Here is a 12,449-nt window from a genome sequence, read left to right as displayed (position 1 = left end):
TGGTGCAGACTCATTTGGGAGAATGGTGATTTGGTCAAAAACATGTTCTAAACATTTTCTTTAAAATCATTTATCCGATGTCAAGTATATGGTTCATTAATTATCTGATTAGTTAAAGAAGTTCTTTAGTCAATAACTTTCATTTTAAGTCGCTAAAATTTGGTTTATGCAAGTTAAAAGAGTTTAGACTTTGTGATATCAATTAAGGTACAAAATTCATTCAAATGATGCTAATAATTATGCATCGTCGGATACCTACGGTGGAACCAGTAACATTTATGTTATATTACATGTTAATTAACCGTGGGCATCCGACGATGTAATTATGATATTGTATGGGATATAAGATAAACTTAAAATTTCATATACAAATGTATAAATAAAAATCCTTGATTTGTTCAAATGATTTCCTACTGTCCAGTCCGAAACGAAAAATTAACATATAAAAACAACATTTCTATTCAATTCATAAATATTTTATTTACTGTTCACATCCTTTACATTATCATGCCTTAAATCATATAAAGTTATGGCATTTCACCTCTCAAGTACATTGCCTTAAGACCTGAAAGATAAGAAATACAAATTGTGAATCGATTACATTTATAACAAAGCAAGTTATTTTCTCGAATTCTCACTCTCTCGAACACATTGTATAGTATGCCGTATACACCGTGAAGAACCGAAGCACGCACAAATAACACTAAAATCCTACAACGTAGACGGTAACTACATGTGTGGACATTTTTTTAAATTCGCTTTGTTCTTAATGGCATATTTCTCGATTCAAATGTCATTACTTTAAAAAATGTAAAATACTAAACCGTTATGAAGAACCCTAAAATACTTTTTATTAAGCAGCGCTACCGTAGCCGAATGTTACATACGTACTCTTCCCGCGCTTTCTAAGGTTGCTGGGTTTTTATGAACTTGTCGTCAATGGCAATAATGTTTGCTTTATCATAAATTCTTTATATCAATACGGACGAAATATACGGGATAATATAGCCTTCCTGTAGTAAGTATAACCCTCGGCTAGGCTATATTTTCCAGTATATCCCGTCAGCAAGTAGTATAATTAATTGTATATAATGAAAATTACACACTTCTGTAATACTTAATATTGTTATACGATATTGGAAATAATATTAAAAAAGAAGAAATAAATAAAGATGGACGTCAGTATATCTATACCAATAAAGGGAACAGCTTTATCCATTCCAGTTAGTGGTACGTGTAATTAGCAATTGAAACAAAACAATTTTGTTTTACTACCGGTATAAGTACTTGTTTAACCAATTATTAAGGTGGATTTGACAACAAGAATCGGGTTGTGCAAATATTGTGTAAGGAAACTCTGGGTTCATACTAATTTTGCCGCAAGCACATGAACGGGTTTGTCAGTTTTCTTTTATTACAATCTACTTTATTATAGGTCTAATATTTGTTAATATAACATGTCATATATAGAACTGTTTGTTTATAGGCGACACAAATGTTTACTATAGCTACGTCATTAAAGTTTGACAACGGTATTTGAGAGTTTTGGTTCTACTTCCGCTCAAGCCGTTCATTCTCCTCACCTCGTGACAAACAGGTGTCCTTATACAAAATCGTAATACATCGGCTCTTTCCGAGAAAGTAACAAATATCATATCCCTCAGTATTTCTCTTTGTGATACCCTCTTTTATTATTTGTTGACCCGATTCAAATTGATGGATAAAACAATACATAATGAGTGAATTTTGAAATGAAATTTTACAACTGATATCAAAAAGTAAGCAAACAAAATGACAGAATTATGGGACTGACAAAAGTTCAAATATGCCGCCCTATTATGTGAAGAGGTATTTTGCGACACATAATAGCCGAGGAGATCAGATTGGCATCATACCTGCCACAGCCGATTGAAAACCTGCATTATAGTCAATAGCTACTTCATTTCTGACATAATCCGTCCTCACATCTGTATATTCATCTTTCTCACCAGGTCCACCAACAAGGCCTCCGTAAAGCACGTGCGGATTGGGGGCGTCCGTGTTCAGGTTGTAATCCGAACATGGCGCCGGCCACATTGGACATGAGCTATATTTAAAGTAAAACGTAGGTTGGTTTAGGTAGTAAAAGGTGAAAATGTGGATAATGATTATTTCTATTTGGTCATTGACAAAACAAGTAATAATCACAATGATATTTGTGTTCTTGTTCCTACAAAATACATCAATAAAGACAATTATGTTTTTCATGTTAGTCCAATTTTAGAGTAAGAAATCAGAAATAAAGTTAAATATGTGGCCAAATCTTTTACAAATGACATACGCTGAAATAAATTTAAAGTTATTAGCGCCACTAATAAAACTTATAAAACAAACCATATATAACATTTTAACATAACCACTGTTTAGTAGGCAACCGGCAATTCTAACCAAATCTTTACCTTGCTCGATGATGCGGGTGTGTTGGCGGGTTATTACCAAACCCAACAACATAGCTTCTGCCAGCATCACCAAGCATGTAGTTTATCTGAGTCTCCGCCCATTGTCTGTACGCATCTGAATTAATGTTCTCCAAGGAAGCCATGATTGCTATGAAGGCCATGTTTGCTGAAATAAAAGAAAACATTTCCCAGGGTTTTAAGTCATATCGGCAATAATCAATCTCTGTTTCATAGCTTATAAAATATAACCAATCATAATTTTCATCAGGTGATAAATCATTATTAGATCCAATCTTATCAATTTTGTCTTGTTTTTATTTCCAAATTGCAATAGGTTCATATCAAATCAAATTCACACCCCATATGGCCTCGTTTTCATTTTCAGAGTCCAAAACGTTCATATAAAAATGAAAAGCGCACCCTATCTAGCTTCGTGTCATGTCTGAGAGTCCAAAATCCATATAAAATCCTTATTGTAATTGAAGTAACGGAATTCCGTCAAAAATTGGCGGTGCAAAATAAAGAAGTCATTAAAAATGGTTGAGAAAAATACTGAAGACTATTGGACTGGTACACAGCTGCAAAACGTATATCAGACTCGGCTAGCGCCTCGTCCAGTATAGTTGTGATAGCTGTGTACTCGTTCAACATAATTCAGCAGTGTTCGCAATACTCTATAATAACCTCATAATATGGAAACATACCAAAACTATAATTTGAAGACGCTTCTTGCGTTATTTAAGGCAATAATAGTACTCCGATCAAATAAATGACTTCCCACGACCTCCTTTGAAACATTTCGTCCAGGTCACACAGCTCGAGTCCGCCTTATTGTTGAAGTTGCTATGTTATGTTCGATATAAGTGACTAAAATTATTCGGTCTCAGAAATTACTTAAAATAGCATTGATATTACATATAAAATACAAGTAGTTAACCCAACTTTATACAGTGTTTACATCCTCGTGGCAATACTTTCATTTCCATTTTAGGTTATTTAGTAAGTGAACAAAACAGGTGTTTTTTTTAACTTCAAGTCGTGTTTCACTAACCTGTATGTCTAAGACTTCCCCATTTATTTCTGAAAGCAAATCCTTTCGGTGTGTAGGGCACAGTTCCATTAGGAAGCCAGGATTTAAAAGTAGCTTCAATGTCATTTTTATAGACGTCTTTCTTAGTCAACTTGTAAAGTAAAACCTGAAGACGGAATGAAATATCAATATGATAATATAGGAACATTTTGATTGTTCTTAGCGTAACTCTGATTAAAACATATACATACATGTCCTTAAATAATTATTTATTTTGTTCATTAACATGAAAGTGATCTTAGTGTATATAAGTAACTCTGTAGCGCTCACACTTTTATTTTATTACAGCCACATTAAACCTTTTCCTGATGATGGCAAAAGATTTTTCCCGTACAGACCAAGATCAGGCGATACATCTATGACGTGCCGTCTGATCATGGACTGCACTGATCGAGATTCAGTCAGTAAATAATCATTTTGAAAGTTTTCCAACAAAGGATCAAGATAAAAAATGATATTGTCAAGACAAGTCAATTATAGATATTTAACGTGGTAAGGTTTAAAAAGATGAACATGCAAAATGACTTATTATTATAATAATTTTTATAATTTGACTGAAGTGTTACGGTTACCTCATAGTTATTACATATACACTTAACAAATCTTATAAGTGAGCATATATAAATATCTTATAATCAACCCTATCATGCTGGAACTTTCAATTAATACACTTGAGATACATGATATTATAATATTCAATAATATACATGTATTCGTTTGTGACATTGTCTTATAACGCAATGTCACATTTATTGGGCATGCTTGTTAGAATTATGTTATAATAATAATAATAATAATAATAATAATAATAATAATAATAAAAATAATAATAATAATAATAATTATAATAATAATAATAATTGGGATATCATAGCACGTCTCTCAGCTGTATTTAATGAAGATAAGGGCATGATCGTACCAATTTTACTGCACATATGAGACAATAAATTTACGCACACTTATGAGATTTCTTAAGTGTATTTTAGTACATATAGTAATTTCCTACATGTTAATTTCTGACTTGTACTTGCACTTACAATTATTTATTTAAATGCTACAAATGGACGTATCAAATGTTAAAGGACCTATCACATGTTTTAAACTTGATAAAGATTTTATTTATTCTTACCATACTCCCTGGAATCTTTGACCCCCAGCCATGACCCCATGCCACGCCTCCTATATAGTTAGCCTCAGCCGATTGCAAATATTTGGCCTCTTTAGTCGCCATGTACAACCAGGCTCCAGCCCAACTCAGCTCGTCCCTCTCCTCATCTGAACTGAAGTTCGAAACCCAAACTTACAATATTCACATTATTAAGAATTTTCTAAGCTCCAAATTCAGACCGCCAGTATTTGATTAGTCTAAAACAAGCTCAGAATATACACTGACCAATAGAAATCCTGAGATTTGAGAAAGTTTCATAACCCTAAGGCATGTCCTTAAGTGTGAAAAGGAATACAATTACTATAATGTGAATATCATGCATTTCCTGTGAAAAATAGCAGGTCCACTTGAAAATGTCACGATCTTTTATAACTTTAAGGCATGTTTGGAAAATGTTAATGAAATGAATAAGACATAAAGTTCAGACATAAATTCCGGAAAAGAACCTACCTCCAAAGTAACGCTCATCAATATAACATTGTATATTTACGACAAACTTGACAATTTTAGTCGTTAACTGATGGATGATAAATGTTATATTCCAGTGCAGTGGCAGTTTGCAAACAGTTATAAGCAAAAAAAAATATCTAATACTAACATTTCATTATTATTCCAAAATGAACACGGCTACAACATTTCAGTTGTTTTTGATAAACAAAGGAATCGCAAAAAGCTGAAAACAGATGTTTTAATATTGAACACGCCAAACCGAATTATATATGGGAATGTACGTTTATATAAGCAAATGTTGTAACATGTTTTAACTAATAGCTTAGATAAACTATATTGCGATATTGCTTATAAGTGCTAAACATAAATTTCCTTACCCATAAAATGGACCCGTTTCCGGTACGGAATCAGAATATCGACCTCGATATGTGGTGGCAAAAGTAAATAGTTCCTTTGCATGACGTAGTAATTTTGCTGCGTATGCGCTGTCTGAAACATGAACATAAATCTTTTAACGCTTGACTTAAACCATTGAGTTTCGCCATTAAAAAATAGACACGTGACAACGAGTTTCCTCTTATAGATCTAAAACTTTTTTATTTAAAATTATCTTCCAACTTAAAAAGTAGTAGGTCAAAAGTAGTGAGTGAATAATAACGATGTAAAATAATAAATATCAGACTGTTAAAATGATGACATCTTAATACCTCTTACACAAATTTGTATCACAAAAATATTGAATATGATAGATATAGATTAATCTATTAGTAAATTTGTATTAAAACTTAATCTTAATGTCAGAGCCTTTGCGAGAATAGCCAAATCACGTTTTTTTAAATTCAAAAGAGATATTCATTCATCATACAACCTCCATCCTTGAATACCAAATAGCTCGCAGCGAACGCTGCGGCTGTTTCTGCTGCTACGTCACTTCCTGGATGCTGCGCGTCAACTTTAAATGCAGGTCTGTGCATTGTCATATTTTCAGGTCTGCCCCAAAACTGGTGATCTAAGTTACCATTTCCTACCTGATATTAAAGAAATGTTCATTATTATTAAAAATAGTTGGAAGTGAACAAAACAAAATAGCTGACACGCATATTGCAAGATGCATGATGAAAGAATATTTTTTTGAAATAAGTGTGTAACATTATTAGAACTCTGAAATAACAGTTATATCAAACAAAATTTGTTAAGATTAAAAAAGGGCTGTCAAATAAACATATATTCCGAAAATGAAACCTAACAGGTTTTTATTGCCATGGCAAGCGACTACTAGTATAAATTTATTACCACGGGACGTTTCAGAAAAGACATTGACTATAATGCATTCATATTTCGCATTGCTCGAACAAATTTCTTTATAAATAAACTACTGAACATAATAAACCTGTATATAGAATTCATTTGGAGTCACGTGACATCTCATTAGATAGTCTAAAGGCCATCTAATACAGTCGTACATATTTTGAAGCTGGTTAGCATCATCATACGCGTCCGTGAAGGAAAGTAGTCCCCAGGCCAACATGGTGACTGTTCCAGCTTGTGGAAAGTTGAATTTGACATGATCACCCGCTTCATAAAACAAAGACAAAGCACAATTTAGTTCTGGTTTTGAAATATGCAACGCTTACTTTGAAAAAGCCGGTATATTGAATTTAATCATCACTGTGCAGACTTTACATAAAAAAACAAACAAACTATTTTTCTTCGTCATTGCGAGGATATTGAAACTAAACGTGTTTTCCTTGTTATCATACTTTTGGCTTTTCATCATCGTGTGGCCGTTATTCATCATAATTTCGTGTTTTCGTTTTTTTGAATTATGTGTGTATCGCGATGGCCATAATAAGACACCGTGGTCTTGTGACGTTCCAAATAGCGTCTACGTAAGAACATTTATTTGTAAATTAAAATTCTATCTTATCATTGATTTGATCAACTTGAGGACGAAGCTATGCATTTTTGGATTCTTTACGTTAATGGTAAAATAATTAAATTTTATTCATAAATATAAAAATGTTTTTAAACTATATTAAACTGACATTTAAAAACTACAGACTACTAAATAGCGTATTTATAAAGGAAAGATAACTCACCATCATACCATCCTCCTGTAAGATCCTCGCCATTATCTCCCATGTCTTGTAACGCCGAATCTCCCCGCCAGGGTATACGATTTGAAGGAGGTAATTTCCCCGATCTCTGTGCCTCATAAAACAGTATCGATTTCTCAAGAACTTCATTCAAGTTGTACTTAGTACCGTCAGCTTATAACAAAATAGTATGCTAACTTATCTTTTGTTTTCATTTAAATTTGTATCGGTTACATATTCATAATATTTCGCTTAAAATTAATGTGGGAAGCTTATTTTCAACCTGTTATAACATAACAATTTCGCTGTAGACTGTGTTTTTTCTTTAAGATGCAAACAGGGTCTTTCTTATAGAGGTGGAGGAGGTAGTGGTGGTGGTAGTTTATCCTTGATTACGACAGTAAGCCACACTGAATTTTCCAGAGCACAGTTCAGCCATAGTTTACCAGTACTAGTTGCCTTCATTTTAGCAAGGAACTGATAGCTTCTGTACATGCCAGAGCACGATCATTTAAAATATTTCATGACCAATCTTAACGAAAAAGAACTGCATCATCCGGGCATTGAACCCAGGTCGCCCGATTCACAGACAAAAATAATGGTCTTGAAACGCAATTTCTTTGAAAAAAAAAATGCAAGGAATTGATTAAAAACGATGACAATTAGACTAGATATTATTGGGACTGCTTTTAGTTATTTGTTACGAAAAGAAAACAAATGAATATCTTAACGGTAATTAGAGTATTATTTTCAATGATGGCCAGAACACGACACCATATAATAGAGGCTAATCGTGACTTACTGTTAGGCATGGCGGTTGGAGGTACGAACGGATCATGTCCAAGATTATAAAATTCGGCTTTTGCAGTTGGTGTTGTTGATCCCGTATAGTTCACTAAAAATATATTATTTATTGAGATCATGTTTTGTTTAATGCTTACTTGAATGTTTTGATAAATGTTTTATACATATATTTATTAATTACATTTCTTTGCCTTTCATTTTGATTGTAAGATTGGGAAAGCACATTTATAATTCATGCAATCAAAACCTCTAATTTTCATACTAAAATGATACAATATTACACAACGCCCACTGTTGTATTAAACTAACTCCTGTCAAGGATTTAATTGGCTATGCTAATATTCCTGTCTTCACAAATGTAACGCTACTATAGACAACGGTACCTGGCTTTATTTTGAAGACAACTATTAGTAGTCTTTCGCCATATCCAACATGTAACGTTTACGATGGCATCGTTTCCTTAAAGAACATCTTGACAGCATTCAATTTGCACTTTTGTGTTACCGTATAGGACCGAACGCATCCGTATACTAATATATTATTTGTTATTTTCCTTAATTCAATCTAAGCGATTTAGTAGCGAATACATATACTATAATTCTGTATACAACAAAATACATTACGATCAGAATAATTATTCTGCAAAACATTTTAATCTAAATTTGAGAAAAAGAATGTGTGATAGTAGCCTATTTAGCGAAGCAAAGGGAAACCACTGCAGAAAAGTTTGCTATTACACAATTAAATGTAAGATATTTCAGATACATCTGTTATTGTTACAAATTTGTCACAACGGAATAGTTAAAACGTTTGTTTTTGTCACAGATAGAGCCGACTTCTATCATTTTCTCCTCATACACTTTTAAATGATTAACTGCCGAAAAGTACATTGTAAATCCAAAAAAAAACCCCTACATCATGTTGTTTCCTCATACAAATGGACGTTTCCTTACTAATTTTATTTGCAATTATAGTAAATAAAACAAAGTATTAATTTTCTATTTAAAGAAGTGATGAGCTTTCATTTCGCGCATGCCACCACTCGCTTGCTTTCACCATTCGTTCAGTTTAGGTCCTTTAGTTTGATTTACATCACGAACAAAAAAGATGCTGCCTTTAGACAACCGAATGTAGCTTTGACCTTTATTCTACATTTAAGTATCATCTGTAATATATATATATACAATTTGGGGACTGTGACTTATATGATGTGACGAAATATCAGGGCAGGCTACTGAAGCTACCATTGGGTTATCTTCAAAATGTGACCGCTCTCTTTACAAAATTGCGCTTTTTAATTATCGTAAGTAATTAAATAACTCACCATACAGACTGATATCCAGGTTGCTTCCTGTATCCAACACTCCGTTATCTACTCGATTAACAATTGTAAACGTTGTCATGTCGCTAGATTCCGAAAAGACGGTACCAGCCCATATCTGTAAATGTTGAAAAACAGGACACAAAATACGTTTCATATTCAATATATATTGATTTTTCACAAAATGTTACTCTAATCCGTGCTTATGTAATAAAAATATGATAGAAAGTCGTTGCTTTTGTTGATTGACGAAACTTGTGTGTCGACAAATGATTGAAATTTACTCTTAAGCAAGGTAGTAAGAATTTTTCATAGAATGCAAGATTATATTAAATGATACTCCTAGAAGAGGATGACTGTATTGACTGTTTTGTGTAAAATATTTGTTAAACCTTTTCCTATACAATGCTTTCTTTATTTTATAGCAGAACTTCTTTATGATTTCATCGGTAAGTCGCACAATTTGTCATTTAAATGTCTCGTCTCATAAAACCTTTATTTTCAGATAAAACTGTTTCCGTTTTAAAGCAACCAAAAAGCCAATAAAAAGAGTACTCACGTCAAGGTTTGAGATTGGTCCGGTGAACGTTATAATTATCTTCCATCCATTTGTACGTTCTGTTATTGGAATATTTACGGTACCATGCAGATTACTTGGTGAATCTGGCTCTTTCGTTAAATGTAAAGAGTATCCAGACACCCAGCCATAGAGGCTTATCAGGAGGATGAATCTGTTCATGTCCTGTATGCTTACGACATACCAAATATTTTGTTGTAATCATCATCATTACCTTATTTATTTATTATAATTATCATCATTATAATCATCTTTCATGTACATGTATATCATTATTGTTTTTTATGTATTTCTTCATTCTGTTGTTGTTACTTTTAGGCTACTACTATTAGATGTATTACAATAGTATAATAATGATTATTGTTATTGTTATCATCAACAGTATCATCATCATTATCATCATTATCATCATCACTTTCATCATCATCATCATTATCAATATTATCATCATCATCATCATCACCATAATCATTATCATCATCATCATCATCAAAATTATTCATAGAAATCAAATCACATAGACATTAATAAATGAAGTCATTTCTAAAGATTCATGAACACTTAATTTTTGCTATTAATAATCAAAACTTATCTTACCGACCGCTCCGATCCAAAATCTTAACTGAGCCTTTTTTAAATACTAATTACATTAACCCCTTTGGACACTAAGACCCAGCCAATTGTAATGATAAGAGATATAGATTTTGACCCCATACACGAGATAATGACCTTTTATTCAGTCTTATCTCAACTTGTACTACCAGGTTCATTTTTAGAATCGTTCGTAAAACATAAATCAAAGCACTGGAAGTACAGGTCAACAACAAAATATACGTATTAGTCAGAATACATTTGCGTTTAAATACGTTAGTAAACAATTGTTAACAGAGTCAAGTCCAATCCAAATTATTTTGTTGCATTTGGAACGTAAATATAATCAGAGAAATGTCCCAAGAGCTGTTAAGAGAGATAAAACTTCGTTTTGAAGTGTTTTTACACTGAGAAAACGCCTCGCGGGAAATCACATTTCCTTGTCGCCATTATTTACAATTGAAAAGTATTTTATTTTTCTATATTTCAATACATGCACGTTAACTAAATCAATTACGAATGGCAGTGTCAAAAACATTGTACACTATGAATTAGTAATCAATCTGCCTGTGAGTTGTATTCGTAGACTTCAAGATCAATTGATTTTGGAATTTTACCATTTTGAAAGTCAAACAGTCACCATTTGTCACGTACTTTCATGGTTCCGACATGTTTATTGCTTTTATAAAATGATAAGATATGTTATTCCCTATCATTCTATATATCTCATCTATAAAATAATTGTCATTCTTGCTTGTTTTAATTATCTTCGTTTTCTTTAAGTCGTGATTCCCTTTTCCAGTCTGATGAGTCCATATGTTTTATTGCATCATAAAAACATCGTGTACTTTATTTCAAAGCTATATAATCCGGTCAGTTATAGACCGCGTCAAAGTCAAAGCAAACAACGTACTATCAGAAGTGTTTACCCAATTAGTAGATCATAAGTGTGCGACCATGTAATTTTCGTTGTTACGAGTTTTGAACACATTTTACAGACTTCAATTATCGGTTATGGCAATCAGTTTCTTACATAATACATGCGCATGCCTCTCTATCATAGGTATAGAGGGATAAAAGTATTCAATATAACTCTTTAACTTTAGATCCCCATTCGAAATTCCAATTTATTTAGTTTCACCATTTTTGTTTTCGTTTAGTTCACACACAATAATCAACTTGTCGGCTAAACGCCGTGTTTCATTGAATGTAACTAACGCTTCACATTAGGTTCCATGATAACCGAAGTATGAACACATCTGCGGACGTTACTATAGAATCTATTAAAGTATTACCATTTTCAGTTAAATGTTGAATATCTTTAAGCCCATCCTTGAGATATATGTGGTAGTTTCCATTTTCCAGTACCGACCCTGAACATGATAAAATCTTTGTTTTGACCTAATTAGAATTTTCAAAAAACTTTGCAGGCCTAATAAGAACATTCAAAGTGTATTTCTTAACTCCTAACTAGGACATACCAAGTTCTAATTATAATTTTATTTCCCCTAATAAGGCATTAAAAACTCATATTTATAGTAACAAAGCTGTAATTAGGCTTCTTTCTCTTAATTTTGAGCTTAAAATCCTATTAAGTTGTAACTGGGAGTAACACAGTCCTTTTTTATGTTTTTGTTTCGTTTGTCATATTTAGTTGTAACTGGGAGTACTAATGAGGTTTTTATAACATCTTTTTAAAAGTGACAAAGGCTTATTGACTTATGTAAGTGAAAAAGGTTCATACAAACCTTTTTAAAACTCTTTATTTCAAATGTATTCATACTTGGTACTGGGACGCTCCTGAAAGCTTTTTCATTTTATTAGACATTTAATACGACCGTGCGACCACATACATAAGTAGGGATTTATACTTTTGCGCAATAGTATTGTAAGGCATTTTGCAACCTTCAGTCT

General features: G+C 32.5%; 1 protein-coding gene across 1 annotated transcript; it reads right to left on the bottom strand.

Moving 5' to 3' along the window:
- Positions 1-460: 460 nt before the first annotated feature.
- Positions 461-10,560, bottom strand: LOC132745654 (endoglucanase E-4-like). Its single transcript, XM_060734602.1, has 13 exons — positions 10,542-10,560; positions 9,927-10,116; positions 9,371-9,485; positions 8,045-8,137; positions 7,246-7,416; positions 6,537-6,721; positions 6,015-6,174; positions 5,524-5,635; positions 4,658-4,808; positions 3,490-3,634; positions 2,439-2,604; positions 1,896-2,086; positions 461-565 (listed from the first exon to the last, which is right to left on the bottom strand). The coding sequence occupies exons 2-13, from the start codon at positions 10,104-10,106 to the stop codon at positions 528-530; spliced, it is 1,707 nt and encodes a 568-aa protein (XP_060590585.1). The 5' UTR covers positions 10,107-10,116; positions 10,542-10,560; the 3' UTR covers positions 461-527.
- Positions 10,561-12,449: the final 1,889 nt, after the last annotated feature.

This window comes from Ruditapes philippinarum, unplaced genomic scaffold (genome assembly GCF_026571515.1).
Source record: "Ruditapes philippinarum isolate M1 unplaced genomic scaffold, ASM2657151v2 ctg102_1_1_1_1, whole genome shotgun sequence".
Lineage (NCBI taxonomy): Eukaryota > Metazoa > Mollusca > Bivalvia > Venerida > Veneridae > Ruditapes > Ruditapes philippinarum.
This window is presented reverse-complemented; position numbering and strand designations above follow the sequence as displayed.

Bases quoted from the DNA above. Each gene is read 5' to 3' on its own strand.
- LOC132745654 (XM_060734602.1), bottom strand. From the start codon at position 10,106: ATGAACAGATTCATCCTCCTGATAAGCCTCTATGGCTGGGTGTCTGGA. The intron at 5,636-6,014 runs GTTGTATGATGA...TTCATGTTTCAG, and splicing joins TTTGGTATTCAAGGATGGAG to ACAGCGCATACGCAGCAAAA. The intron at 4,809-5,523 runs GTAAGGAAATTT...TTCGAACTTCAG, and splicing joins GAAACGGGTCCATTTTATGG to TTCAGATGAGGAGAGGGACG.